Raw genomic sequence first — 25390 nt, 5'->3', positions numbered from 1 at the left:
CGGTCCCGCAAGGACTCTTCCAGAACCAGGTCCTTCTCCCCGACCTTATCAGACCCGGGGACGAGGGTGTCTCCCTAGATGACATCAGCACATTCCAGGATGTTCTCTTGAGGGGTGCTGCAAAACTGGTAATCACGGTGACGGCTCCTACACCTACGATGTCCGTGATTTTTGAGACACTGCACAAGAAGCATTTGTCTCGCCCTCTACTACTGCTCGTGCCAGGATTGGTAGAGCCAGCGGAGGAGCTGTTCCTTGCGCCTGCAACGACGAAAGCCGCTCCGTCCCGTCTTCTTAAGAAGTACAGGGCTCCGGATTCCGACCCGGCTTTTCTGAGGATTGACCCTGTTCCGGACTCCGTTATCCTGACGGCGGCCAGCAAACAACACTCCACCTCTCCGTCTTCTACCGTGCCTCCGGATAAGGAGAGCCGATGGATCGACTCAAATGGCCTCTACGTCCATGAAGGCAGCTAGCGATACAGCTCTCCTAGGGCGTTATGATCGTGCCCTGTGGGAATCCCTCCAGCAGTTCGCGGAACTCCTGCCACGAGATAGGAGGGAGGATTTCCTGGAGATCCAGAAGGAAGGGATGCTGGTCTCGAACCAGGTCATCAGCGCGGCCGCTGATGTCTCTCTTTTGGCGGCCCATGGGTATTGTCATGGGACCAACCAGCGACGCCATGTCTTGCTCAGGCTCACATCACTCAAGCCGGAGGCCCAGCAGCGAGTGGCTAATCTGCCCTTCTCGGGGGAGACCCTGTTCGGGAAACATGCAGATGATGAGATGGCCCGCATGAAGGCGGAGGCCGAGACTCTGACAGCTGTGGGCTTGGAGAAGCCCAAAGAAAAGAAAGCGCGTTCCAGAGACGGTTTGGGGCGCAGGGCAGAGGGCGAGGACAGGCTTCGGGACAGCAGCAGCCACAACAGCAGCAGTTCCGGAGGCCCTTCCAGAAGCGCCAGAAGGATAGAGGAGGTCAGCAATCCTCTACAGCGAACAAGGGCGCGGCCGGGTCTCGACCCTGAGCTGTTACTTCCCCTACATCCGTTACCCGCTCCGGTGGGGGGAAGCGTTCGATTTTTTTCTGGCATAGTGGAGAAAAATTACTCAGGACAAGTGGGTGCTGAATATTGTTTGCAATGGATACAGTCTTCGGTTCACCAGCCCGCCTCCATCAATTCCTCCGGTCAGCTCGCAGTTTCAGCTGCGCGAGCTCCAGGCGGAGGCTGATATCCTGTTAAAGAAAAGGGCGATAGAAGACGTACCTCTGTCTCAAAGAGGAAGAGGTCTCTACTCCCGGTTCTTCCTGGTTCTCAAAAAAGAAAAGAACGAGTTCAGGCCCATTCTGGATTTGCGACAAGCAAACAAGTGGATTCGCAGAGAGACGTTTCGCATACTGTCGTTGCATCAGATTTATCCTCAGCTGCAACAGGGACTGGCTATGTGCTATAGACTTACAGGATGCGTACTTCCATGTGCCCATTGCACACAAACACAGGAAGTTCCTGAGATTCCAAGTCGGCGCCAATCATTATCAGTACACAGTACTGCCATTCGGGCTGAAGTCTGCGCCCAGAACATTCTCGAAGTGCATGGCAGTGGTAGCTGCACACCTAAGGAAGAACAAGGTGTTTGTCTACCCGTACCTGGACGATTGGTTGATCAAGGCCTCCTCCTTCTCGGAAGCTCAAGCACACTTCCAGAAGACGTGCGTTCTCTTGAACAAGCTGGGGTTGCACATCAACATGTCCAAGTCTGTCCCGACTCCGGTCCAGTGCATACAGTACTTGGGAGCCTCCATCAATACGCTGTCAGCAAGCGTGTCTCCTTCGGAGGAGCGACGGTTATCACTCCTTCGGAAGGCTCAGGCTCTTATGACCGCTCCATCTACAACAGTGAGGACGGTGTCTCCTCTACTGGGGTCGATGGCCTCTTGTATCTTCCTCACGCCACACGCACGACTGCACATGAGACCATTGCAGGAGTGCTTGGAGGATCAGTGGGATCAGAGGAAAGGATCTTGGGACGACAGGATACGACTGTCTCTGCATGCTCTTCAGTCTCTGAAGTGGTGGTGTTCAGCGGAGAATCTCCTCAGAGGGGTTCCTACTACAGAACTGGAGTTACAGGACAGAAACTACTCCTTCTTTTTTCGAGCACACATACATATGATCCCATCTCCAGATCTTCTTAGGTTAGAAATGGCTCCTGGAAGTATTGTACTATCCGTAGGATTAAGAGATTCATTACATGTGCTACTTGCCCACTAAGGGGTACAGTACCCCGCATTTAGGTATTTACTTACTGCTAAGATAAATTATCTTACATTTGGAGTCCCCTGGTGGGTACATTACCCTCAACTCAATACATTAATATGGCATCTGACTCTGCCAAGCCCATTTCCTTGTGTCGCTGCACATTTGGTCATAGTAGCTGCGAATTATGTATTTAATGTAATCTAAGGATACACCATTGCTGATATAAATTTGATAATGTTAATATGCATTTAAATTCATTTGCACATTCTTGCTATGAATTATTCTGTGAGTATTATTTTTTGTACACCAGAATTAATGAGCATTTTTCTCTTTGTCTACGATTCATATGAATAAGGCATTGTCAGATAGATGGGCATTGTGGGCAGTGTTAATTTATTTTTATTGTATTTGACCACCAGGACGCTGGCATATATGTATCTGTACAGGTATTTGTAATAAACTCCTTTTATTCCATTGAGTTGCACGATTGAAGGAACTCCCGATTCTCCAGTATTAGGGGTGTCTTTCATAGATTCACATGCTTGAATATTCCCCGTCGTCGAAGTGGGAGTCCCACGGTACATAAAAATAGCAATATTGCTAATATAACATAAATGATAATATCATAGAATAATAATAATAGAGATAATACACTGTAAAACCTCTAAATGGTAACTTCCATAGGAAGACATTACAAGAGAAAAAACTCATTTGTAACATATCAGTGTCCTTATGTTGGTCCAAACTGCAGCCAATCAGGCTCAAGCACCCTCTAGAACCTTCTCCTCAGAAGCTCAAGCCCTCAGATTTTCTACCGCACGTCGTGTGAAGGGAGTCTCCCTGAGCTCTGCTCAGTTTTTTCTTCAAACTTTGTCTTTTCAACTTATTTCTTCCAGAATGTCAAGTAAGAAGTCTTTGTTTAGAGCTTGCTCTTCATGTGGTAAACTACGGTTGTTTGAGAAGGACCCCCACCAAAAGTGTATTTACTGCCTGTACCCTGACCACAAGGTGGATGAATGTAAATTCTGTAGAGCTCTTCCTTCTAAGACTCTCAGAGACAGGGAAGGTCGTCTTCTTATATGGTTGAAGCGCCTCCAAGATAAAGAAGATGTTCTGTCAGACGCAGTAAGTCTTCAGTCAGGCTGTTCCACTGTCCCTTCCAAGCGTGGGAGTGCTCAGGACTTACCTTCTCCTTTTCTACAGAAGAAGAAAAAGCTGGCTTTACCTGTGGCACAATCTTCAGGTCCTATGACTTCTGTGTCAACGCCCACGAGACCTGGCTCTCAGGCGTCTTGTCCAGGCTCTATCAGTATTCTGACAGTCTTGACTCCCAGGTCGTTGACGGGCTCGTCGACGACCGTTCCGTCCACAAGATTGGCTTTGCTGTCTTCGTCGACGACCTCTGTGACGACGACGTCTGCCTCCTCGTCGTCGACGATGGTGATGTCGACGTCCTCAACGTCGACGAGAGCTTCTACGATTCCGTCGACGATCCCTATTGTCTCGTCGGCGACGAAGTTGCCGTCGACGAAGAAATCCTCTTCGACGTCGAAGGATTCATCGTCGACGAAGGTCCCGTCGACGTCAGCCTCTCCGTCGACCACCTCGTCGACGTCGGCTTCGTCGACGAAGAAAGCAACGGTTCCGACGACGAGATCCCCGTCGACGTCGAGTGCTCCGTCGACCAGCTCCTCGACGACGGCGTCGTCGTCGAAGAAGGCGACGCCGGTTCCATCGACGAAGGTACCGTCGACGAAGGTACCGTCGACGACGATGCCGTCGACGACGATGCCGTCGACTAAAGTATCGTCGACGAAGATACCGTCGACGAAGACACCGTCGACGAGGCTGACGTCTCCGCAGATCCCAGCAAAGAAGTCTCCGTCGACGCACGTTTCGTTGACGACGATACCGTCGACGGCGAATCCCTCAGTGGGCCCTACCTCGTCGACGATGGCGATTTCCTCAACGGCATGTTCAGATTCCTTCTCAGGATTGGGTTCTTTTGCCACCATGCCTCTGGTACCACTGCCTTCCTTGACCTCTGGCAGGGATTCTTCTCTGCAGTTGCCACCTCCTGATCTCCAATTACCCTCACCTTTGATGGCTACTGATCACGAGACTGGATCTATGGGGGACGATGCTAACGATGAAGCTCACAGTCCATCGGAGTTAATCATAAAATGTCAAGACTCCAGTTCTGACCAAGAGGAGGTGGAGGAAGTGGTCCAACCGGATGACCAATTTGTCCAGTTTCCTATGGCATCTTTCCCAGTTTCTTTGTTTTCAAACCTCCAGCATATGCTGGATGACTACAATCGAAGGTTTCCGCCTACCCCTCAAGGTACTCCAAGCCACGCTCCTGCGGAGGACTCCGGCCCTGCCACCCATCCGCAGTCTTTGGAGCAGCCGGTTTTGCCAGAGCTTCCCCGCCCTAACCCCCCTCTTATTCCGCAACCTGGTGCGCACGGGGTGGATGAGTCGGACAGTGAAGAGGGGGAATTACACCAGGATACTGACGATGAGCAGGATCCAGATATGGCGGAATACGACGACTATAGGATACAGACACCTTCTCCGCAACAGCCAGAGGCAGGTGATTCGCCTTCCATTGATACAGCAAGCTTCCATGTGCTGATGAATAAAGCGGCGGACCGCTTTAAATTGCCGAGAGAACAGCGGCAAGAAGATTGCTTTCTCTACGATTTCAAGAACAAACCGTACAAACAAATTCACACCATACCAATCATAGAATTTGTATGGAAAGAAGGGATGAGGATTATGCACTCTCCTAACTCCTTGCCAGCACAAGTCCCTCGCCTGGAAAAGAAGTACAAGGCTCCGGCTGGTTCACCTGCTTGTTTGCTGTCACATCCCAAACCAGACTCGGTGGTCACACAGGCGGCACAGCGACGATCCCGAAATCCGGCAACTCCTCTCACTACTCCACCTGATAGAGAGGGTCGACGTTTGGACGCCATTGGAAAGAAATTTTCCACCATGTCCTCTACGTCTGTACGCGCTGCAAATGCATTGGCCATTCTAGGTCGTTTCGACAGGCAAATGTGGTCTGATATTTCCGCATTCGTTTCACTAATACCGGAAGCGTCCAGAGCGGAAGCCCAACAAGTTCTCCAGGATGGCATGAGGGCGTCAGAGGAAATGATTGACTGTGCGATTGATGTGGCGAGTACGGGATTTCGCATCCTCACCAGTGCTGCGGCCCTCCGCCGCCAGGGCTGGCTTAAATCCACTTCTTTCCGGCAAGAGGTCCAGTCGAAGATACTCGACATGCCCTATGACGGTGAATCTCTTTTTGGCGCTCACATTGACGAGGCGCTTGAGTCAATTAAAAAGGACACCGATACAGCAAAATCGCTAGTCTCCTTACAATTTAAGAAGCAGCCCTTTCGTGGCGCCCGTGGAAGAGGTTCGTCTTCCACAACTTTTCGAGGAGGACACACTCAGTACCGCCAATTCAACCAAGGCAATCAACGTTACTCCTCCCAACAATCTACTCGCCAAAATCAGTCAAGACCCTATAAAGGAAAACCTACTTATAGGGGTGCCAACAACAAACGCCAGTGACTCTCATGTCACACAAGGAGTTGGAGGGAGAATCTCGCAGTTTTATTCCCAATGGTCTCTGATAACATCGGACCAATGGGTATTGGACATTGTTCGCAAGGGTCATGCCTTGGAGTTCACAGAGATTCCTCCTCATTCTCCGCCATCAGGCCCGCCACCTCCCCATTTTCTAGAATTGCAACATCAAGTTCGTCTTCTCATACTAAAAGGTGCAGTCGAAGTGGTTCCTATATCACAACAAGGGACAGGTTTCTACTCACGTTTTTTCCTCATTGCCAAGAAGACGGGAGAGTGGCGGCCTATACTGGATTTGAGGGCGCTCAATTTCTTTCTGAAACAGCAGTCTTTCCGCATGCTCACATTGTCAGAAGTCTTGCGGCTTCTCTGCAGCGGAGATTTCCTGTCCACGATAGATCTGCAAGACGCCTATTTTCATGTGCCGATTCTTCAACAGCATCGCCAATTTCTAAGGTTCAAGGTAGGCACTGTCCATTACCTATTCAAGGTGCTGCCTTTTGGCCTGCGCTCGGCGCCTCGTGTTTTCACGAAGGTCCTGGCCCCAGTCATGGCTTATCTACGTCTTCAAGGAGTGCAGATTTTTCCTTATCTGGACGATTGCCTCCTGAAATCTCCGTCTCCTCTACAGCTGGCTCACGACACAAGTCTCTGCCTACAGACTTTCGAGTCACTGGGGTTGACCATCAACGTGGACAAGTCACATTTAACACCATCACAAAGGAGAAACTTCCTGGGTGCCATTCTCGACACGGAATTATCAAAAGCCTTCGTTTCCCAAGAACGACAGGTGAAGATAGTACGTCTCGTCACCCTCATCCGTTCAAAACAGTCAGTTTCTGTCCGCATGTTGAAGTCCTTTCTGGGGATGGCGTCGTCCTGCATCGCTCTACTCCCGAACTGCAGGCTCCGCACTCGCCCTATTCAGGAGGAACTAGACCTTCAATGGCGCCAAGTGTCAGGATCCTTCAACGATCTAGTGAGAGTCTCGTCTCGCATGAAAGACAGTCTCCTTTGGTGGAGAGAACCATCCAACCTAAACGAAGGAGTTTCCTTTCTGGCCCTTCCTCCGGATCTAACACTGACCACAGATGCATCCATGGAGGGTTGGGGAGCTCATCTCCTAGACCTTTCAATCAAAGGAAAGTGGACACCGTCACAACGAACATGGCATATCAACAGATTAGAGCTGCTGGCGATCTTCCTTGCTCTCAGATCTTTTCTGCCTGTAGTGCAAGGAGAGTCCGTGCTGGTTCAAACGGACAACACAACCAGCATGCACTACATGAACAAACAGGGCGGCACAAGATCTCAGCCCTTGTCTCGGCTAGCTCAGAAGATCTGGAACTGGGCTCTTCGTCATCGAATCTCCCTGACGGCGGTCCATCTGCCGGGGGTTTCAAACATCCTAGCGGATTCGTTGAGCAGGTCCACATCATCGACCCACGAGTGGGAGCTTCATCAACAAACTCTGGACATGGTGTTCCGCCGTTGGGGTCGTCCCCTGATGGACCTTTTTGCCACTCCACTGAATCGGAAGTGCCCCGCCTTTGCGAGCTGGCATCCTCATCCGGGGTCCAGCGGCAACGCCCTTCTCATGGACTGGAGCGGCCTGTTCGCCTATGCATTTCCTCCCATACCATTGGTGCCGAGGACATTGTGGAAGATGCGCAGGCAACCCTGCCACTTGATACTGATCGCACCTCGTTGGCCCAGACAGGCTTGGTTCTCAGAACTTCTTCTGTTGTCCCAATGCACGCCCATTCGTCTACATCCACGTCCAGATCTTCTGTCCATGGACGAGGGCCAAGTCTGCCATCCAGACCCGACCACTCTTCAGTTATGGGCATGGAACCTGAATACCTCGAATTCGCGAATTTAGAGATGCCCCTGGAATGCAGAGAGATTCTGGCTTCTGCTAGAGCTTCCTCAACTGTTCAAACGTACAAACTAAAGTGGAAACGGTTTTGCCATTGGTGCGCAGAAGCAAATGTCCATCCACTCACTTCTGCCCCGGAACAGCTGTTGCCTTTCTTTCTAAGCCTTGCTCAGTCTGGCCTCTCTCATGCCACCTTGAGGGTCTTTCTGGCAGCTATTTCACGTTTCAGACATGATGGCTCAACCTCTCTCTGCTCATCCAGAATTATCCGACAATTCTTTAAAGGTCTCTTCAGGAAGTTTCCTCCTATCAGACGCCCGCCTCCGGCATGGCAGCTCAACGTGGTATTGTCACAGCTCATGAAGCCTCCTTTTGAGCCAATCCACAGAGCAGACAACAAGTTTCTTACCTGGAAGGTCGTTTTGCTTTTGGCCCTAACATCTTCTCGCCGTGTGAGCGATCTTCATGCTTTCACAATCAAGCCTCCTTATTTGCAATTCAAAGCAGATGGAGTATCTCTTCGTACCAATCCCTCTTTTTTGCCAAAAGTGCCTACAGATTTCCATCTGAACGAACCTGTCTTCTTGAAGACTTTCTTCCCGAATCCACAGTCACCGGCAGAACAACGCCTTCATTCCTTAGACATCAGCCGTTGTCTAAAGTTTTACATTTCAAGAACTGCCCCTTTCCGCAAATCAGATCAACTTTTTGTAGCATATGGAAGAATGCGAAGGGGACATTCAGTGACAAAACAAACACTTGCAAGATGGCTCTCAGCAGCCATATCCTACTGTCATCAACAAGCTGGCAAGCCTTTACAGTGTACTGTGAAGGCGCATTCGACGAGAGCGATGGCGTCTTCCACCGCCTTGTTTGCCGGAGTGCCTCTACACCAGATTTGCCGGGCGGCAACGTGGTCGAATAGGCACACCTTTACCAGACATTACTGTTTGGATTCTATCAGCGAGGCGGATACCGCAGTGGGGCAAGCAGTGCTTCGCCATCTCTTTAAATAAGGTGAGCCTCTGTTCCCTCCTCCTTTTTCTTCTGTGATTGCTATATGCTTTTAAGCTATGTGTTTACTTCTTGTGAAGATGCTTGCAATCCCAGTGCTAAGGAGTTACTGCTATCTATTCTATTCAAGCATGTGAATCTATGAAAGACACCCCTAATACTGGAGAAGAACTATTGTTACTTACCTGTAAACAGGTGGTTCTCCAGTATTGGTGTCTTTCATAGATTCACATGCGACCCACCCTTCCTCCCCTCAGAGGCTCTCTTCTCCTCATACGCTATTATTACTAGTGCTACGAAAATCTGAGGGCTTGAGCTTCTGAGGAGAAGGTTCTAGAGGGTGCTTGAGCCTGATTGGCTGCAGTTTGGACCAACATAAGGACACTGATATGTTACAAATGAGTTTTTTCTCTTGTAATGTCTTCCTATGGAAGTTACCATTTAGAGGTTTTACAGTGTATTATCTCTATTATTATTATTCTATGATATTATCATTTATGTTATATTAGCAATATTGCTATTTTTATGTACCGTGGGACTCCCACTTCGACGACGGGGAATATTCAAGCATGTGAATCTATGAAAGACACCAATACTGGAGAACCACCTGTTTACAGGTAAGTAACAATAGTTCTTTCGTAGTATGTCACTTTCTAAGAACCTTGGATTGTATTTCGAAAGGGGATGGCACACAAGGTTTTCACTTGACAAAGGCTTCGCCGAAACATGTCGTTTGTGTGCACAATAAAGTTCATTGTGCTGTCCTCGGGTGTACCGCTGTTTTCTTCAGGATTTGTCGTCGCAGGCACCTTATCGCAGGAAGTGGATCGGCGAAAGTGTAGCAGCTGTTGGAAGAATTTATATATTTATTTTATTTATTTATTTATTTATTTCCGTGTTGTATCCTCAGTTGAACAAACCAAAGTCCCAGAGGGTCACAGAAAGGCTGCACTCTCATCAGCACAGTTGAGGCAGGTTAGAGTTGTTTGCATTACATTTTTATTATTTTCTGTGTATAGTGTGGTACTAGGCTCTCTCGTAGATCTGGAAAGATGAGAGCACAGTGTGCTTGTTAAAATACCCCTCACACACTAAAAAAGTCCTTTAGTGTCATGCTTCATCATCGGGGTCTTCCCGTCCCTCTAACGGGGCGGGGCGTGCTACGAACTACGCGGGAGCACTAATGTTATGACAGAAGGCTATGTGTAGGTGCGGATGGTGTCAGTGAAGTGTAGGGACCTAATATGTGAGTGCAAGTGAAAGTTAAAAATTAAAAATTCCCTGGCTAGTAGAAAAAATACATTTTATTCGCTTCTCTAGCTGGGAACTGTAAGGAATGCAGGTTGGTTCCACAGGAGCGTCAGGAATCCGAAGAATATTCCACAGCCTTCCCCTACGGCCTTCCGACTCTATCAAGCACTAGAGTACGAGAGACACGCCAGGGGAAAACAGGGAGACAAAACAAGGAAAGTTTTTGGGGAGAAAAAATGTTCGATGGTGATCTCCAGGATTGGATGCGTGGTACTTCAATGAAGGAAACTGGATAACAGGTAGGCTGCAATGAAAGGTGAGTAAGTACTCTAGCTATAACACCTTATCTGGAATACTCTAAGATACCTTTACATAAAAAATATCACATACCCCAGGTTCTTAACGTGTCGCTGAATTAAACATATGGAGTCTTATATAAGGAACGTCTTCTGGAGCTGTGGTAGGGATGACACAATATGTAAATGAGCACTTGTAAACTAGATACTGGTAATAATAATATGGTCTAACTTGTCCCCTTCTTACTTCAACTGTCTTGTAACAGGCTTTGAAGAAACATTCACTAACGTATGGCATGAAAAGAACCTTCAGCCCACTACTTCTGCTGATGTTTATGACCATCTATGAAAACCAAAACGGAATATATAAATCATGTGTGTGCCAATCGTGACAAAAGTATAAGTAGCGCAAAAGCGCTCTTACCGTGATTCCCTGTAGTGTAGCAGAAAAGCACCCACCCTGGTCCACGCAAGAGTCACTCCAAATGCCAGGGAGCGGAAATCCAGTAAACAAATCAAGTGAAGGGAAGCAAACCAATACCAGGGGGTTTGAAGGCTAATAGGAAGGGGATGGAAATAAAAGGACACTAGCTAACTGTCTAAATGGGAAAACAGGAGGGATAATGAAAAAACCTACACCGGACAGCGGAGCACAAGCCCGGCTGTCTGATGAAGTACACTCGAACAGAGATGAAAGGACGAGCCCAGCCGGATGGCGGAGCAAAGCCCGGCCGCCGGGCGAGACTCAAGGGCCAGGGGGGAAAGGAAGGTTCACGCCGAGTAACGTGAACGAACAACACTAGGGGGGAGCAAGGCTGAGCCCAGCCGGATGGCGGAGCAAAACCCGGCCGCCGGGCGAGACTCAAGGGCAAGGGGGAAACAGGCGCCCAAGTCTGAACGCCTGTAGGCAGCGAAATAGCTGCAGCTTGTAAGCGTAGAATCGAAGCCCGCTCAGGAGCGCGGGGGCCGATAACGCACAGCACAAACCAAACAGGAAGATCCAAGAGGAAATACGGAAGTCAGGCAACAGGATCCAGACGGATGCGGAAAACAAAGGGAGCTTGACGCCAGAACGTGAAGCGTTGCTCCTTGTTTCCTGGTGCTCTAAATAGCACTTTTCTTAAAGGGACAGTGTATGGGAGTCTCGAGGCATGACAGTAACGTTAAGAAGGGGGTTTTGAGGTAGAGCGATTAGCTTGCTACCAGGTCGACATGTTTCATAAGCAGTCCCCTACTGCTTACTCATCAGGACCTTCTAGTGGTCCCTACTACACGTTGCTCGGTTCAATTCCCGCAGGGCTTTTCGTTCTTCACTGGCGATATTCTGGAAGGCTCGTTTGTTCAAAGGGTTGAGTTCATCAAGATCCCTCATCACAGCTTTTTCAAACATCAAAGGTTCTATGGGAAGTGTATTATCCATAGGGGTGAACTTAGATTTGGGTTTGAGTCCCGTGTCTCCATGTTCAATGTCATCCTTTTTATCTTTAAAGAAGACCTGGAGTTTCAGACGTCTCATGAATTCTTGGACCTCTTTACAGAGGTGAAATTTGTCCATATTCGCTGTAGGTACATATCCTAAGCCTTTCTCCAATACTCTTTTTTGAGGCTCAGATAGTTCAATGTCAGAGAGGTTCACCACCAGGCTCATTTCTGGTTCTTCGATGCGCCTGTCATACTTCTTGTTGACACCCTCGGTGTTTCTTCCTCTCCGGTGTTCCAGTGTACGGCGGTGCCCCTCCTGTTCCTCCCCTTGGTCCGGCCTTGGCGTGCCCCTAAAAAAGACGCCGATTGGTCGAAATAGCCGTAGTCCTGCTGCTGGTATCCCTAAGGTGGGAACGGTCAACCTGAGACATACATATTTATGTTTTGTTTCCCCGTCTCTCTCTCTTTTTTCCTATTTCTTTTACAGAGTCCGCAATAGGTCAATATTTTTGAAAATAATATTTTTGAAAACCATTGGTGATTCTTACCACGCTTCACTTGGGCCAGCTCATGCCTGAAGCTCAAACAGGTAGCCTATTTTTGCCACCGGTTTGTAGGACTTTAGGCTTACTAATCTTAGAACCGAGCAATGTGTAGTAGGGACCACTAGAAGGTCCTGATGAGTAAGCAGTAGGGGACTGCTTATGAAACATGTCGACCTGGTAGCAAACTAATCGCTCTACCTCAAAACCCCCTTCTTAACGTTCCCAGCTAGAGAAGCGAATAAAATGTATTTTTTCTACTAGCCAGGGAATTTTTAATTTTTAACTTTCACATGCACTCACATATTAGGTCCCTACACTTCACTGACACCATCCGCACCTACACATGGCCTTCTGTCATAACATTAGTGCTCCCGCGTAGTTCGTAGCACGCCCCGCCCCGTTAGAGGGACGGGAAGACCCCGATGATGAAGCATGACACTAAAGGACTTTTTTAGTGTGTGAGGGGTATTTTAACAAGCACACTGTGCTCTCATCTTTCCAGATCTACAAGAGAGCCTAGTACCACACTATACACAGAAAATAATAAAAATGTAATATAAATAATCACCATCACACATTGATAGAATCCTTTTGTTTATGCAATTCTACTAGGAGGGTGATTCTATCATTACCTCTACACTTCCTCTATTGTTTTGAGGTTAGATTTGTTCACCATTTTTATTTGTATTTTCTGTTATTTTCTCCATTTGATATTCATATAAATATGCAAAGTGCAACAGGAAACAAACAAACGACCTACGCATTTCGGCCAGAGGTCTTCTTCCGGGTCATGTGATAACATGACCCGGAAGAAGTCACGTGTAGGGTGTTTAAAAAGAGGTTGGTTTGACTCGCCCTCATTTACAAATATCAAAATCCCAAGTTAAAAACATATTGTTAAAGGAACAGTGATTCACATTGTCATTCATACATGGATGAGATAGTTTTTGAGCTCAATGACCTCATCTAGTGGAGGAGTGTGGCTCACTGATTAGAGCGGCAGACTCTGATGCAGATGTCTGGCCCGGGACCAGGGTTCAATTCCCGACGCGGCAGGGTCCTGAGCCCAAAATGTCCACGGACTCGATAATTCTCGCCTCGGTGCCTATTCTAATCATGGGGTCCCACGCTGCAACTCTGGGCAATAGTTGCTTAATCTCCACTACGGCGGCCCACCCGCTGCGGGATGCCTGGCTTTCACCCTGGGGATACCCAGTAGGGGTTATCTCACAGGGAAAAAGCCAGGACGGGTTCCCAAGGCAAGCGCCTTGATGCCTTCGGGTGATATGTGCTCTATATAAGTCGCAATACATCTATAGACCCGTGAAGTACTTAAAATAAAGTGCTGTTTCATAGTGCGAGTCATAGAAAATTCAAAGTTACGAAAGGATTGTTCATTTGATGCTCAAATGACATAAAAAGAAGCCCAACTATTGTATCATACTCATGACATGTCCAAGTTGAATGCAACTAATCAATATTTATTTAATTATTGATTAAACAGAGAAATGCACAAGTGCATGATTCCCTGTTAAGAAGGAGAAAGTTAAGATCAGATTTAGAGGTGCAGAGTTGTCTAAGTTTGGTCAAGTACCAGAGAGAGGGAAGGGTGATGAGTTGCCAAATCACAGTGTAGTACCTATTCTCATTTAACCTTGCAGCTGCATGCACTCTTCCATCTCATCAGTTAAACAATACCTCCTTAAGATTCAGTGTATTATTCTCTCCCACTGTGTTAAATAAGTGAGAAAGTAGAGAAGTGTGCTAATGTTAAGTCAGTGGAGGCAATAAAATCAAACTTTAAAGTAAGAAAATTGCAAATCTTGGTGAAGAACCTAGCTTCTGCCACTATTCCACATTTCTACTTCCCTCTTGCATGAGTTACGTATTGGCATATATTAATTAAATCAATAAAAAGCAATTTGTGTGAATCTACTCCCATTGAAACAGTAATATGAGAATCACCGACCACCACAAAAATTTGATCTATGTTCCTAATATGACGTAACCATTCTGATAGGGGCTACCTTGATGTAAAACCTAATACTCTCCAACAAATGTGATTGATAACTAAATGATAGTATAAACATGGTTTCAGATTAAGTATATACACTTTACAGAATGAAATTCTGTCTTAAAATTATCGTTCTTAAAGCAAAACTCTTCCAGGGTGTTTATCACAAAAAGTTCTGCATCTGCATTTAAGCCCCATGGTATTTCTATTCCTTTCATAATGATCCCTCTGGATTCTGCCTGTCTTAATAACAGATTCCGGTCTCTCCCTCTGATGTTAACAGGGATGTGTTCTACTCCATAAAATTTCAGATTATCTGAGTTTCCCTCATGTACATTACAAATATGCTTGGCGATTGCGTATGCAGTCTTTATTTTTAATCGACCTGTGCTGTTGTAGAATGCGTAGTTTTAATTTGTATACTGTGCTCCCAATATATTCCTTTCCACATTCACATTTTAGGGCATAAACCAACTGTTGTTTCGCAGGTGATCCTTTCTCGGATGGCTTTTTGCTCACCCAACATGATGTTTGTTATCGATTCATGCCATACCTGCATGCTTTGCCTTTTGGACATTTGAAGAATCCTTTCGCTTTCAGCCATTGCATTATACTGCCACCCTGGTCTGTTCTTTGAAGTGGCTGTGTGTAAGGATGTCTCCCAAAGAGAGCGCCTTCTTGTATGTTATGTTGAGGTGACCCGATGTTACTTCCTTTAGATCATCATCCTTTCTCAAGATTTTCCAGTGATCTTGGAGCGCATCCCTTATTATTTTAATGGAGGAGTTGAATTGTGTGATGTATCTTACTTTGTTCATCTCAGGGTCATCGTTTTGTGCCATGATTGTTCTTTTGGGGTTTAATAAGGCTGCTCTTTCCTTCTGTAAGGTTCTGAGTTTTGCATTGTCTAGCACTATTGTGGGGTATCCTCTGATTAAAAATCTTTGGTACATCTCATCCAATTGTAAGAGTAATTCTGCTTCTTCCGAGCAGTTTCTTTGTGCTCTTAAGAATTCCCCATACGGATATGTATGTATATATGTGTTATATATATATGTATATACATAATTAAAGGCTATAATGGATGTTATAATAACCATGTGCAGATTAATGTAACCTAACACAAGGTATATTTATAATGGCGTTCAGTTATTAGATTGCTTTTTGATTCAGTGCATTCAATAAGTGGTATTTTAGAACATTACTACTGAAGAGACAATTGGATAATAACGATCTTTTCTGTTCATTTTCTAACAGGAGCGTATAATTGAGCGCCTTAAAGACCAGCGGGATAGGGATGAGCGAGAAAAATCAGAGGAGTCCGAATCCTTCAAGAAAGAACTGAAAGAAATGAAGGAGAAAGTCAGCATCCTTCAAGCAGATCTTTCTGAGAAAGAGGTAGGACCACCCCCCCTCACCTCATCACTCTCAGAGACTTTATTGCATCATTTAATTCTACTGGCACAACCATGGCATTTAAATTTAGGAATGAGTAAGGACCATCGATAAGGTAATAGTATATGTATACATGATTGTGACTATATGTTGGGGGTGTCGCTCCCAAGCACTAGCGTTTATGTAGATCTCCTGTGACACACCGACAATGTTGCTAAAATCCTGTATTCTCCTCAAAGTTTCACACCTCTAATTATAGCATGACAGCAGCCCCTTGTTGGCAAATTGAAGCTTGTAGATGTGATTAAATGGCAAAAAAACTGAGTGGCTGTTGATACTTGCTTGTTCTAGAGGATAATCCAAATAATGCAAGACTGACCCAGGAACCCAGTCAGCTTCCTGAGGGGTGAGGTGGATATTTGGGCCTGGCTAGTTTCCAAATTCGTGTGCGTAAAAAAAATTTGGGCTGTCCCCTTCACCAATGTAGCAAGTGGTGTGATAGTTGAGGCCTCCTCTTCCTTTCTCGATAGCCTCTCATGAGTCTCCCCTTGGAATCACAGGCAGCATCCCAGTAAATGCAGATGCTTCCCTGAAGGACTTGTCCTATGCCCACATATCTTCCAGTTTCTCTCTCGGCCTGAAACCCTGTCTGTCTTTACAGGTCCTACCATTGCCATGTTGCATCAAAACTCTGACCTTTGTGGAGTGAGAATCTGGAAGGCATACAACACAAGTCTGAGGAGGGCCAGAAGCTGCTTTGTTTCTGCCTCAAGCAGGACGCTAGACAAATAAGGAGGATATCCTGACTGGAAAATGTTTGGCTCAAAAGCCGAATAAAACCTAAAATAGTTTTACAAGTGCAGGTCAGACAGAGTGGCGATTCTACCCTTCCCATTTTATGCAGCCTGTCCCTGTTGTAATCTATTCGGTGTAATATCTCAAATTGAATGAGCCGAAGCGGCACCTTTATAGAAACTTCTCTGGAGTGCAATAATGCCGCTTCCCAGTCTGTCCTCCATGGATCCCATCTCCTTCTCCCACTGTGCTCGGAGCCCTACCAGCCTGTCCAGGATGTTAATATTGATAGTTTTATAGGTGAAGGAGACCTCTGTGTGTGTTAATTCTTCTTGCAGGAGCCGACCCTCTAAAGGTTTGTACTCCGGGAGGGGCACATATATTTTATACAAGAATCACATTGGTTAAATAAATATTGAAAATGTCTCACTGTGTATTCCTTGTATATGTCTCTGAGAGGAAGAGAGCACGAGTGACTGAGCAAAAGGGTTATGTCTTTTACCACTCCATATACCTTTTCATAAAATATTTTGGTTAGGTTCTTCTTAGCTTGCTCATTAGCTTTTTTTCTTTTTCTTTTTTCAATGATTTTTTTTTAATAAAAAGTGTGGTCTGTGATTTTTCCACCTATCTTGGTGTCGAAGTGTGGTAAATAAATAAATAATACCCTATTTTTGACTAGACATATATCATAACAGATAGCTCAATAAATAAGAGTCAAGATTCGAGGTAGTAGGAGTTTTGCAGGTTTAATACAGCATAAGGACAGGAACAGGACAACCTGCATAGGAATAGGATGGCAGGGCCCAGCAGCTGCTGGGGCTGGGTCTGGGATGAGCGCGCTAACTTTTAATAACAATACATGAGCATATATACATAACGCAAACACATAGCATTACATTGCAGTAGGCGTAGCAGTGGGTGGAGCAGAATGTGTGACGCGTAGCAGTCGCGAAAGATAAGGGGGAAAAGAGGTGTAACAGGGCGTATACATAGACATGTGATGCAAACGTAACAGAATATGTCATGAATGGGGCGGAAACCATGGAGGGGGCTACCTAAGGAGCCGGGACCTCTAACCTGATGGTGCGCGCAAACTAGCAATGACGTATCACTAGGAGAAGCTGGGGGCTATGAACTCTGTGCTAGGAGCAGAGACTGAAGTCTGGAGAGTCAGGGCGACATGTACCTAAACAGTATCTAGTATCTGATGTTTAGAGAACATGTTGATATAAACTAGAAGTCATGAGGGGAAAGGCTAACTTGATTCTAAGACTGAAGAAACACTTTAGTGGGGTTTTTAGAAAATCAGATCACTCAGGCGCACTGCCTCGGTTCAGACGTTACAGAGTATAGATTGACAAGTAGAAGTGTAGTGCGTGAAGAGCAGGCGGAAAAACACCCTTAACCGTCTAAAATAGTCAAGGGACTAAACAGAAATATACAGTTGTGCTCTCGCTACTACAAAAAGTATCACAAGCAGTACAATCACTGATACGTATTCAAGGAGACAGAAGCAGATTCTTTGGTGTGTACAAAATGTAGCAAAACGTTGGTTTATTCTCTCCGGATTCAAGTCATGTGAAGCAAAGTTGACTCAACTGTACACGACGAAACACGTGTGGCTTTGCTTCACATGACTTGAATCCGGAGAGAATAAACCAACGTTTTGCTACATTTTGTACACACCAAAGAATCTGCTTCTGTCTCCTTGAATACGTATCAGTGATTGTACTGCTTGTGATACTTTTTGTAGTAGCGAGAGCACAACTGTATTGATTCTAAGACTGGACCATGCATTATTCTACATGTAGTGCGTGTTGAAGAATATTAAATGACCATTAATACAGTATTTCTCTAACGTGGAGACGTGAAGGCTAGACAATGACGGAAACTATTGATGCAGTTCAGTAGCTTAGGAATGCAGAGAAGGAGGACTGAACTGATAACTGGAATCATAACATACTTTTGGCAGACTCAGAGGCAGAGCCAGGCTGGACCGGGCACTGCGAGGCAGGAAGTAAGTGAAGGGTCGAGGATACAGGTGGGGGCTGTATCGCTCCTCAGCGAGGCTTCAGGAGACAGGAGCTGAATCTGGTGTCCAGGCCCTTTTGAGGCCTAGAAACGGGGACTTTATAATAGAATAACGTGCACACTGAGAAACGTGGCAACGTAACTTTACATAGGCCTGATATTCGTAGTATTCACGAGAACTGGAAACTGGCATACTAGAGGTGGACACAACTGTAATTGCGTCATTAATCGAACATGGGGAGTACATATGCATATTTAATCATGCACACATAACATATGATGGATGACACGTAGGGACACAGAACATGGCAAAATTTACTTTTCCACAGAAGACATCTCGACTTATGCTGTTTCTTAAGGCTTATGGAGGGCTAAGAATTACCTGATGCTTTATCCAGTTTTCTGTACCATTTGGTGATTGAGCCCTTAGGACACGTTCATACATACTAGAGCACGGTTAGGAAACAGAACGTTTAGAAGTTTCCTATCCTACCATAAGATCAGTGCAACGAGTATAATTTACACCGGAGTAGGCCTTTCCCGGAAATAAACCATGCCGTGGGCACACCAATTGACCTAAAAAGTTCACTTCAGACATGTTCTCTTGGCCCAAAATTGTTATTCCAAACATTGCAGAAGACCAGGCCAACCCATCCCCCTTATGAACCACGATATCCCCATTATACCAGCCATGTCTAAAACTGAAATATCAGAACTTTGCACACATATGTAAAAAAGGTTTCTGATGGATACTTCTAACCACAGCTTTCTCAACTTGTGAATAGCCCCAGACGCTAGACTGGATTTGGAAGGTTTTCATAGCAACTCCCTTGCGCATTGGTATGTGGCATCATGCATCTTTGTGTGGATTCCGTCCTGCCCGGGAAGTGATGAATGGCCCCATTTCCACACACTCATGCGAGTTCCTTTCTTTCTGTGTCTTCCGACGCAGATCTGGAGCTTGCTCCCTTGTCTGTCAGGTTGTGACAGAGACTTTTCCAACTTGTTTTTCCAATGTGCAATTGACATGTCCCCTCTGAATATCATAGGGTTCAAACTGTTTAAGAACTGCCACAAGCATATGTCGGTGACGGACCCCCACGATGTCTGTCTCTAGTATGTTGGCTCCACGATTCGATGGCGTGAAACAATTTGCAAAGATGAATCCAAAGACCATTTGTGACCTCTTGGCCATATCTTATATCGCGGAGCATTAACAGAAGAGGAAGGCCTGATCCTTGCCAAAGTTAAGGGTGCAGACTTGCTCTTGATTTTGAAGCCATTCTTGTGGACAATCATCTTCGAAAGCCAGATCATTGGATAAGTCAAAGAAATCAAAGAAACGCAAGAAGTAGCTTCCCTATCTTCCCACAAGTCCCATTGTGCGCAGTCCGGGTACCTCCTGGTGGCAAACTCTGTCCTGGTCACCGGAACTGATTCCAGCCCTCATTCCTATGCATCTTTTTTTTCCAAGTCCGGCAGTGACGCCGCAACTACTCCACGATTTCAAGAAGGCCATGGATAGAATTTTCAGTACTTGACCAGATCACTGTGGGACACCTTTGGGCCTTAAATATCCGATGTGGCTTCCAGTCAGTCTACGGCCAATGGATTCAACGGCAATTGTACCACTCAACATCGCCTAGTCCTACTTTCGGGTTCGCTTCAACCCTCCACACAGCCCGGGCATCGACATTGGCACCAATGTCGAAGACTTTAGAGGGGAAGCTGATAGTCCTTTCGGACACTAAAGTGAACCTGGAGTGATTTCCACTCGTGGCGCATTGACCTTGTTTGCATTTGCATTGTGATCCCGAGTCACTTCTACAATATTGAAAACTTTGGGGCATATGCATCGACATCTGAATTTGTGATGACTAAACAATTTTTTGGGGTCAAAATAAACACCAATTTTTAAGGAATCACTATTTGGTAATTGCAAATGCCTATGCATGTAGGAATTGCAAAACAATTGCTATTTCTTAATATTACCTAATAGCGACTCTGTAAATAGCGAATCGCTATTAGGTAATGTGACTATTCAGTCAGTCAAAAAAAAATCTTTATTCGGTCATTGCGACCATAAAAGTGCAAGTGCATCCAGTACAAAAACACCGTATTACTTGTGTAGCGATAATTCAATGTATGGACAAGATTAACTGACCGATCAAAAGCATCAACTTAATATAGATATTAAAAACTGTAATTAAAATGATAAAAGAAAAAACGAAAAATAAGAACTAACTACTGATGGATTTGAACCCCTATTGGGTTACATGAATGTGCAAGTGCAAACAGTACAGGAAAACCATGTGGCAAGCATGACAATAATTCAATCAGAACATAGCCACCATTTGTCTATCTAATTGCCCCGACTAGGTACAGAAGCTAAAAAAAATGATTAAAAAGAGAGTTAAAAAGACGTAAAATATAATTAAAAGCGAGTGAAAAGGCCTATAGGAATGAATGGTAATGCATCCGCAAATTGCGATTACCAAATTGGTAATCGCAAATTGCGAATGCAAAGCCAAGTTACCCGGGGGCCTAGGGCCCCCCCTGAAGCACACCTAAAAAAATGTGCGCATGTAAAGCACGTGTGCGCTACATGGCACTTTGAAAAATGCATTTTTCAAAGTATGCACATATTACCATCAACTTGAAATTGATGGTAATTAGTGTTTCCTAAATGCACAGTTCGCATTTAGGAAAGGGTTCTTGCATTTGCATTAGGGAAGCGCAAATTGTAATTTCCTATTTGCATACGCAATTAAGGGAATCACAAAAAATTGCTATTACTTTAATTGCGGATTGGCAAAAAGGTACATGCATTAGAAAAGGCCATTTTGCACTCGCAAACTGCTGATTTTTGCGAATCGCACTGTTTTCAATCGCAAAATGGTTTTATGCATGTGCCCCTTAGTCCTCGACTTACCGGATGCTAGTGGGTTGTACTAAATTCCTGACACTAGCCTCCATTCACCCCTACCAAATATGGCTACTAATGAATCTGGCTTCTTTCCAACAGTCATTAGAAGAGTAGCAAGAGTCTCAGACCTCACTTTTCCCACCAATGAGGTGAAATAAAACTTAGTTACGGAGGTCCTTCACCATGACAAACAGCACAGCAGCCTCACCTTCCCTTTAATGAGGTCATCAGGGTCACACTGTTGAGCACCTGGGCAGCATGTCATCCAAGAAAGTCTGGTGCTATAGGCCTCCACCAGTCGAATGAATCCTAGCGTGTTTCAGACCACTCTGCCAGACAGTCAAAGCTTATGGAAGCATTTGCTATGAGAATGTTCTCTTCTATCAGCCTTGCCCTTAGGTCAGTAAACACCAGCTGCCACTGGGGGTGGTACTCCCCTGTGTTGTAGCACACGGTGACAGAGAGTTTGCCAGCTGTCTGAGATGACGTTTGGCACAACCTAGATTTCTTGGTTGAGGGAGCCATAAAGAGGGTACCTGCATCCGAAATCAGCGATGATCGTTATTCCTGTTACTTTCTGGTGCAGAAAAAAGATCATTGATCCTAGCTATCCGAACCTCTTCCTCTGGAACAACAAGTTCAAAATGCTCCCCTTGGCCCATGTCCTGTCTAATCCATGAGACTGGATGGTGGAATTGGATCTGTAGGACACCTATTTCCACATTCGCATCCTGAAGACCCACAGACACTACCTGCGGTTTCAGGTAGGGCAAGAGCACTTTTAGTTCTCGGTGCTCTCCTTTGGCCTTACCAGTGCACCTCTGGTGTTCATAAATGTGATGGTGGTGCAGGCTACCCATCTGCAAAGCCTGGGACCACTAGTCTTCCCATACCTCAGAGACTGGCTGCTTGAATTCAGCAGTCTTAAGCCACCTCCAGACAATGGCTGACCTGTTGACAACTTTGGATTTTTCCATAAACTTGCCAAAGTTACACCTGACTCCTTCACAACGTCTTCCCTTCATCGAAGCCATCCTAGACACAGTGCTCTTCCGAGCCTTCCCACCGCGTCAATGAGTTCAGGACATTTGGACCGTGATCCTTATGTTTCAACCTTTGAACTGGGTCTCAGTGAGAGCAACTCTGAGGCATCTTGGCCTCCTGTATAATGCTTGTGGACAACATACGGAGGCGCATGCGGGTCCTCCAGTAGGATCTGAAGTCTCAGTGGGCTCAGCACGAAGGGAAGAGGAGTTGGCCCAATGGCTAGGGCGGTCGACTTCGAATCTGGGGAAACTGGTTCGAGTCTTGGCAATGACGCTGGGCAAATCACTTAATCACCCCATGCCTATCAAAAATTAATGTGTCCTCGTGTAACGCAACTGGTGCTATGTAACGCGCTCTTATACCCGATACTGGGTCAAGTTTGCGCAATATAAAACTCCGTAAATTGTTTTTAAAAAAAATTCGGATTCCATCTATGTATCAGAGAAGACTGCAAAAGGCATGCAGTGGTGTGTGCTAGACCCGAATTAGACTAATGCCAGGCCACTATCCCTGCCCCTACGAGTACTAATGGTAGCGACTGATGCATCGTGGCTGAATCAGAGAGGTTATCTGGTAGATGTATAGATCAGAGAACCATGTTCTCTGGCAGAAGCTCATCTCCACATCAACTTATTGGAGGTGTGAGAGATTCGCTGATCACTGAAGGCTTTTCTCCCATCCAACAAGGGGAATGTGGTACAGGTTCTCCCGGACATTATCACCACCCTGGGCCTCTGGAATTAGTTGAATTGTTAACCTGACCGTAGAGCAACTTGCAGGATGTTTAAACACTAGGCAGACAAATTCAGCCACTGATGGATCCAGACCAACGCTGGTCGCACCATCCCAACCTTCCTCAGAGCCAGCCCTGAGGTTGATACTCCCACCGCCGCCAGGGGACAGCGCCATCCCCATCCCCCAGCAGATTATGAATGGCAGCTACATTTAAAGGTGGCTCAAGGTGTTTCCCAGCAATGGAGAGAACCCTTGCTTGACCTTTTCGCAACTGCAAAGAATGCGTAGTGTTCAACCTATTTCATAGAGACTTCTATTTGCAGATTCCTTACTTTGGAATTATTCCCCAGGCGTGAGACTGAATCTGGACATTTTTAGTGAGCAGTACCCCTTCGGGCTAGTAGGTGGGGCCGTTCAGCTCCGCGTGGCATCGTTGGCGTCGTCTGCGCCAGATATGACATTCACGGTGGTTCTATAGGCTTCACCCAAGCGCACTGACTTCAGTTCTTTTTTCCACACCAGTCAACACAGATCTGGGAAGAGTTACCCGTAAGTCATTTGTTGACAAGGTTTTTTGACATTTCTTCCACTCTTTTTGAGGCTATCCTCCTGGTGTGGCAGGAATGTTATTGAAGAAGGCCTGCTTCAAGCAATGCAGCTTCTGTCACTGACAGATGTTGGTGATTGATTCACACCGTGTTTGCCGTTGGTGCATTGAGCAGGTCCACAGCCCTAATAACTGCCCCAACTACTGCACCATGCACCCAAAGGCCATGAGGGAGCAATCCCTCAAGCTTTTAGCAGCTTGATGTGCACACACCGATCAAGGTCCCGGTCGAAAGGAAGGTCCCGGGAGCAATCACAGAGCCCAAGGTCGCTGTTGCACTCAAGTCGTAGAGCCACTCGAGTAAGTCCAGACATAAGAAGAAGTCGAAGCATGCTTCGACTTCTCCTTGTCCTTTGGCTGAAAGGACTAGAGAGTGCCGCCACTCTAGGCATGGCTCCGCAGTTGAGCCAGCGTCTGGGTCGACTCCGCGCCTCCTCTAGTGTTCAGGAGCCGGAGCAAGCCTTGCCCAGCTCAGAGAATTTTGATAGGCCATGCACCTCATGTTTGGGCAGCTCTTACCCACCGGGGCGTGCCTTCAGACCCTGCAGGTTCTGAAGAAGCTCCTTCTGAATCCATGCAAGCGAGTGGAACCCCGCCATCAGTCAGGGCCAGGGATCTACTGATTGATCCAGACTGGCACTAGTCGCACCATCCTGACCTTCCCCGGCACCGAGGCCGACACTCCATCCGTGGCCAGGGGGCAGCACCATTCCCATCCCCCGCTCCGACACAGAGCTGGAGGGGTGTCGTCTGACGTACCATGCCATCCAGGCTGGAGCCTGAGTCCCATTCTTACGGGTTGGGACTTGGGGAGGAATGGGAGTGGTTGCTAGATCCTGAAGAATACCAGTCTTATGAAGACCCCTATGAACTGATATGAGGATCTGGGTGAAGCCAGTAGACTGGACACCTCTCAAGATGCTGGTATGCTTTCTCCCCCTATCGTGGCTATGGAGGAAGGAGCTTCATTTGCATTGGTGGTACAGAGGGCTGCTGAGGTCCTGCAGCTTAGTTTTCACTCGGTGGCAGTCAATACTAAAGTCTTGACAAAAGTACTTCAGCCCAGCTTTTCCCCATCTGAAACGCTTCTTCAGTTCAATGGGGCACTTACTGACATCCAGCTCGGGATTTGGTCTAAGCCCAGCACAGGGGCACTTGTGAACAGGACTATTGTTCTGTAGTGGGGGATCTCTGTGTATAGTCATAATCTAGTGAATAGTCCCGCTCATGAGCATGGACTCCAGAGCAATCAAAAATAATCTCTTAAGCTGTCTAAAAATGCAGTCCTGCAAAGACACTTAAGAGAGAATTTAAAGACATATAATGCAGCCTATATCCACAGGCTACACTGTCCAGTACTTCAGCTAGACATTCCACATTCCACCAAAAACCACAACCAGCACAGCTTGCCAAGTTTTCTTCACAGAGAAAAACGTCCCCCTTTACCAGCAAAGCCTCAGGAATGATAGAGAGAAAGGAGAGGACAGACAAGCCCCATAGCCTGCTATTATGTGGCTCAAAAAAGAAAACTTTCTAGAACTTTCTCAGTATCCCAGAATGCCCTGCAGG

The 25390-nt window shown here is 46.4% G+C and overlaps 1 protein-coding gene across 10 annotated transcripts in view; it reads left to right on the top strand.

The window, feature by feature from the left end:
• The window catches only part of ERC1 (ELKS/RAB6-interacting/CAST family member 1), a 2156751-nt gene that overhangs the window by 952295 nt on the left and 1179066 nt on the right, over positions 1–25390 (top strand). For all 10 annotated transcript variants that reach the window (XM_078673690.1, XM_078673694.1, XM_078673688.1 and 7 more), the window contains one exon: positions 15540–15680. In XM_078673690.1, coding sequence (XP_078529816.1) covers positions 15540–15680 — 141 coding nt within the window. The remainder of the gene's footprint in view (positions 1–15539; positions 15681–25390) is intronic.

This window comes from Lissotriton helveticus, chromosome 1_1, assembly GCF_964261635.1.
Source record: "Lissotriton helveticus chromosome 1_1, aLisHel1.1, whole genome shotgun sequence".
Lineage (NCBI taxonomy): Eukaryota > Metazoa > Chordata > Amphibia > Caudata > Salamandridae > Lissotriton > Lissotriton helveticus.
Note: the sequence above shows the minus strand (reverse complement) of the source record. Positions and strands in the feature narration are given on the sequence as shown.